Here is a 5,673-nt window from a genome sequence, read left to right as displayed (position 1 = left end):
CTTAAAAACATAATAGACAGTTGCACATCCACCACCTTTCAATCACACCTGAATTTTTCAGCCCCTGCTGCTCTCTTTGGCCTGTTTTGACCAGCATTTATGATGATTTGTTAGTCTTCTTCATGCACTGTCAGGTCCTCTTTTAAGTTTACAATGGCAACACCAGGGCAATTCTCAGGCTATCCCATCCTCTGCAGAAATTCTCCACTTGCAGTTCATACACACCATCAATACTCTCAGGTGTTAACAGCTTGTGGCTGCAGAACCTGTGTGTAGAGTAGTCACATCTTCTTATGATTCCCCATCATGCTTAATGTCGAGGACACTACTACCCCCCTCAACATCAAAACCTATTCCCTCGCTGGGTATGTTCAAGATAGAGGAGGGCATTACGATCATCATGCGAAATAGTCTAAGGAAACTTAGCCCATGGTTTTGGAAAGATTTGTGATGCCCAGTTGGAAGTTATTTTGGGCCTTTGATGATTATATTTAGCATTGTAGTTGATTTTATGTGCTGTATTTAATCGGGATGCTGAATTAATCAATGCAGGGGATCAAGGTTTTCTTAATTCATATTATGCTGATTTTGCTAACTCCCGCGTGTATGAGCCAGACTCACCTTTAACACCTGAACCGGAGACACAGCGCCTTTCTACCTTGTATAATGCTGATGTTGGTCTTTACATGCTAGCCAACAAGGTAATATTCTTTATGTGCACTGATAATGCCTAACACATTAGTATTTATCTGACTAATTATGACCTTTTTGCAAACTTGATACTGCATGCGCCTTATCTTGTTTCTCTGTAAAAAATATATATGCCAGCCATTACTGTATTCCATGTTATTTAAACCTTGTCGTTGCAAAGAAATAGATTCCAGTAAGGTATGCAAGTCACAACTATTCTAGTCTTTTGAATGTATGGAAGGTCACTGATATCACAAACTAAGACAATATCTGTGTTTATTTTTATACTACTTATTTGTTGTCTCGTGCTCATAAAAGTACAAAACCAAACCTTTTTTGGGTGCCCATTAGATGTTAGTTACATGAGTTTTATAGAGCATGATGCTTTGTTTGGGACTCATGGTCTAATTTATGTTGTAGTGGATGGTTGATGAAAAGGAACTTAGAGTTATTCACTACACACTAGGTCCCCTTAAACCCTGGGACTGGTGGACAGCTTGGCTTGTAAAACCTGTGGAGATATGGCAGGTAAAATTCCATCTCATTTATCTATTTTTACTTATATATGTAATATTTTGTGAAAGTGAATTAGTAGCATGTTGGTGATAAGTTTATGCTCTGTATGATTCCAGGATGTTAGGCAAAAACTTGAAGAATCTCTTCCGGGAACCGGTGGGGGAAGGAACCCTCATGATCAGCTGGTGGTCAAATTTTTATTCATTCTTCCCTTCTGCCTGCTGTTATTTGGTTATTACCAATCATGCTTTCAGGTTAAATCACAGTTCATGTTGCTAGTTTTTTCAACTTTGTAGATATAATACATGTTCTTATAGGAGTTTATTGACCTTTGATCGATCATGGGTGTGATGTTTTTGACAGAACTATAAGGATTTTCCAAGTGTGCAGTCTTTATGTGCGTTTGCAAGAAGAGGCCGTCATAAGTATAAGTCTGAAGAGGCACTTCCATCTTATTCAGCAGTTGGTGTTTCATCATCTACATTTTCTACTTCAAATCAAAGAGTTAGTTACTCCTCTTCAACAGCAAACAAACACTGAATTTGTAGCATGTGTTAAGTAGGTTTTTTCATTCTAACATGAACCAAGGTACTTTCTGCATTTTGCACTTGTAATACATTCTATTGAACGTTGACTATTGGGCATGTATGTATCAGCTTTAAGAATGAATATGAAGCCTAAAGGGACCACCCTTCATGATGATTTTTAATAAAGTTGTCCCAGAATATAAAATAATGTTTATATTGGAAAATATTGGTAAAGCGTTCACCCTGCACAAAACTGGGCCGGGGAGATGGTATCTTGTTCTATATGAATTTACTATCCTAGTTATATTTTGTTACTTAGCTTAATGTTCTTACCGAAATGTGTTGACGATCATGTTATATTGGCCTAATGGGTGTTTAACACTGCCACAGATCTCAAACGGGCCACATCTGAAGCTGCCTTCTTATTTCGGGGCGATTGCTGTGCTAATCTGTTTTATGTCTGCTGGTGTCTCTCTTGCCTTTGCTTTCACTATCATTCCACGACAAATTATGCCATGGACAGGTCTGCTACTGATGTTTGAGTGGACCTTCGTGGCATTCTTCTTATTGTTTGGTAGCTATCTCCGTTTTGTCTATCGATGGGGAAGTATCAGTGCAACTCATGTGGGATATAGCAATTCTGATTCATCAGAGAATCACATGGCTACAGGCATGTTATACTATTTAACTTCTTGCAAAGGTTCATCTTTCTTCTCTAAAATGTTAGGTATCTAACAGCTTGGTCTTTTGCAGGCCATCATCAGCGCAATATATCTGACTTCGACATGGAGGCGACATTTTACTGGACAGGGATGGCTGTCATAGCTATCATTACTGTATTTTCACCAACTATCTTGGGTATAACTGCATTATTTACAAAGTAAGACACTTACTGGCCCTTCTCTTTTCTTTCCTATTAATATGAAGAAAGAAGGGGGAGAAACTCTGGTAGTACACCCCACCAATCTTGAATACGTAAAAATGGGGCAATGCCCGGCATTTCCATAGGACTACAGGAACAGGGACTGTTGAAAACTTGGGATTGAGGACTACACCGAGAGGGGATAGGAGGGGTTGCTGGTGGGAGCTATGACTTGTGGGTGTGTGTGGACTTCCTAGACCACATAATTATCTTGGGGTAGCACGGACCTTTTCTATTTTGTTCGTAAAGGGTAGTGGTGGTGATTTAAGGATTCTGACTTACTCCTGTAGAAATGTAGATTTGTATATTTCACAAACTGTCTGAAAGGCATCTTGTGTGTATGTTTCTCTTGCCAGTAACTGATCAGCCCCTGTGCATGTTCTTTTCTTTGTCAGGCTAGGGTTGATGGTTGCCGGTGGTGTTCTGCTGGCATCTTTTATGACGTATGCTTCGGTGCATCTTGCTATCTCAGCCTTCCACAAGGGTCAAAAAGATAGGAATGGGTCGAGAACTAGAAGAATTTGTTTCTGGTGTTTGTAGTAAGCTTTGTGCCTGCATTGTTAATTTAGTTCATGTTGTTGTACATTTTTACTCAAGGAAATTTTGGTGGTTCCGTTGGCACAGATATTCCACTTTTGTAACACTGATGCCAAATCAAAGGTACATAGGTTCCAATAGTTGACATGCAGCTCGCAGGCCTGCAAGTGTAAAGCTTTTTGTCTATAAAACTCTTCCTGCCATTTGCTCGTTGTACAATATGATCGGCGGTTCTATATTGGAACTATGGAACATGAACTGAATTGGTGTTACAAGTGTGCTGGGCTAGTATTAGCCAGAGAACTACGTACAGTAACTGCGGTTTCATTTATTTCAACGTTCTGATTTTATGTAGAATAAAACGATATGTATTGAATCTCCAAAACTAACATGAGCTGATGAGCATGCGGCCTCTGCTCTTTCTGAAGCACCGGCAAAACGCCAGCAGATAAAAGTTTAAACAGGCACGTTGTTCCTGCAGAGAAATCTGCACGTTGGCACTATGGGCCTGTTTGGATGCTTGCATCATTTTTCGGTTTCGTGGAGGTGAGCCTGTTCTAGGTGATAGGAGTTCTGGGCCATGTTTTGCAGTTGTTTGATTGATTGCATTGCCTCTTCCTCAAGATGCAGAAACGCAAGCACGGCATTTGGTTGTATTTCTGTGCTTCCAAGATGCAACGTTCGGTTGTCTGTTTTACGTCGCACTGATGGTTACTTGCACTGATAATTACTCTCACCTACACGGTGAACTTAACTCGCACCATCACACTTGAACAATTTCATTTATGAGCATTCAAATAAAAACTCACAACATGAGAATCATGTGGAACAACGAGATGAAACTAAGTGATCAAAGGAGATCACTTAGACTGACTGGTGAATTTGATGAAATTTGTCTAAAATAAGTTCAAACTTGAACATGAAATCGAGGAGTTACCACTAAGGAAACTCGAAATCGATTGCCAGAATGGAATCACTTTGTTGATCCACATCTTCTTCATGTAGACATCGTCGTGAAATGGTGGACCGACAAAGTAGATGATAAAGAGGATAGGTGACAGAGAGGGAGAGAGAGAGGGGATGAACAAAACACCTTCACGTACACACACAAAGTATAGTAAGGAGATAAAGATATATTCATCTATGACGGTCGATCGGGTGTGACTAATTTGAAAAAAAAATCATCTAAAAAGCAAAATATAAACACTAATTTGAGGATTAACAGTAAACAAAATTAGGAAGCGATCATGAGAACGGGATCCCAATGTCAATGTGCATCTTTTTCGCGTGGAGCTTATCTCAAATCGAAGCACCATTGTATAGATTAGAAGGGATTAGGCGAAGGAGATTGAGGAAGGTGAGGAGAACACACCACGTGCAAATAGCTACGAGAGAATTCCTTATTTGACACTGCTTCAAAATGTGATTCCCTATTTGGCTCTGAGAAAGTTTTTCTTCCCTCTTTGACACTCGGGTTAAATTTGTTTACTTCTTTGACACTCTAGTTCATTTTGTACACTAGCAGTGTTAAATAGGGATATGGAAAGACGCAAATGCCCCTAATGCATTATGTGACTAAAATTATGTACAAGACTAAATCAATAGTACTGTGACATATTTGTTCAAAGTTAAATGGCCAAATGAGACCCCATGCATTTGGTCACAGAACGAATTTAATTTATGAACAAAGTCCTCAGAATTTAATTAAAAATAAATAAAATATGAGCAAAACCTCAAACATGTTCTTTGTATTGCACTGCCAAGTGAATTGGGAAGGTAAGTTCGATAGTACTGCTACTGCGAAATTGTTGACTGACACGACAGTCGTGCAGATTTTAGATGTTGAATGGAGTATCTTTTCAAGGTGCATGATTTGGTATTTCGGCCGCACATAAACTGCATGCCGGCCCTGCGTAACCAAAACATCAACTCGCTAACATGTTCAAGATCCCTCTCTCTGTGTAACACATGCCTGTCTTGGCATATTGCTGATCATGTACAGCTCGGCCATGACAAGTCGTTGACTCTGGAGCAGAGTTGTCAGACCTCGCCCTCGGAGCCGGTCTTGACGCCGAGGCTGGTGATCTCTGGACTTGATGAGATTATTGGGTTAGGTTTTTTCCAGTGTTGCATACAGACTAACGGAGGGGTATTATGGTCCACTGAAAAACAATCTGACGGCAAAGTGTAATGGGATGGACATCAATGTCAAATAAGGAACAAAATTTAAAACAAGTGATAAATAAGGGAGAAAAAAGTTTTCAGGGTCAAATAGGGAATCACATTTTGAAGTAGTGTCAAATAAGGAATTCTCTCAATAGCTACATACCACCCCGCACCGTCCACCAATGGGAGCTTACATCCCTTTTGGGTCGGAACGAGCCTAGCTCCTTGAAAACTGCCAATTCGAGCCTCCTCCTCCACCTCCCCTCGCCCCCCTCCCTCGCCCCAAGGGACAAACTGTGGGGTTCTTTGAGAACC

General features: G+C 40.2%; 1 protein-coding gene across 1 annotated transcript in view; it reads left to right on the top strand.

Moving 5' to 3' along the window:
• Positions 1-3,464, top strand: part of LOC123189882 (inositol phosphorylceramide glucuronosyltransferase 1) — a 5,483-nt gene extending 2,019 nt beyond the window's left edge. The window contains exons 4-10 of the mRNA XM_044602399.1: positions 553-701; positions 1,111-1,218; positions 1,323-1,460; positions 1,570-1,710; positions 2,124-2,403; positions 2,487-2,613; positions 3,051-3,464. Coding sequence (XP_044458334.1) covers positions 553-701; positions 1,111-1,218; positions 1,323-1,460; positions 1,570-1,710; positions 2,124-2,403; positions 2,487-2,613; positions 3,051-3,195 — 1,088 coding nt within the window. The 3' untranslated portion in view covers positions 3,196-3,464. The remainder of the gene's footprint in view (positions 1-552; positions 702-1,110; positions 1,219-1,322; positions 1,461-1,569; positions 1,711-2,123; positions 2,404-2,486; positions 2,614-3,050) is intronic.
• Positions 3,465-5,673: the final 2,209 nt, after the last annotated feature.

Source organism: Triticum aestivum, chromosome 2A, assembly GCF_018294505.1.
Source record: "Triticum aestivum cultivar Chinese Spring chromosome 2A, IWGSC CS RefSeq v2.1, whole genome shotgun sequence".
In the NCBI taxonomy this organism is placed as follows: Eukaryota; Viridiplantae; Streptophyta; class Magnoliopsida; order Poales; family Poaceae; genus Triticum; species Triticum aestivum.
This window is presented reverse-complemented; position numbering and strand designations above follow the sequence as displayed.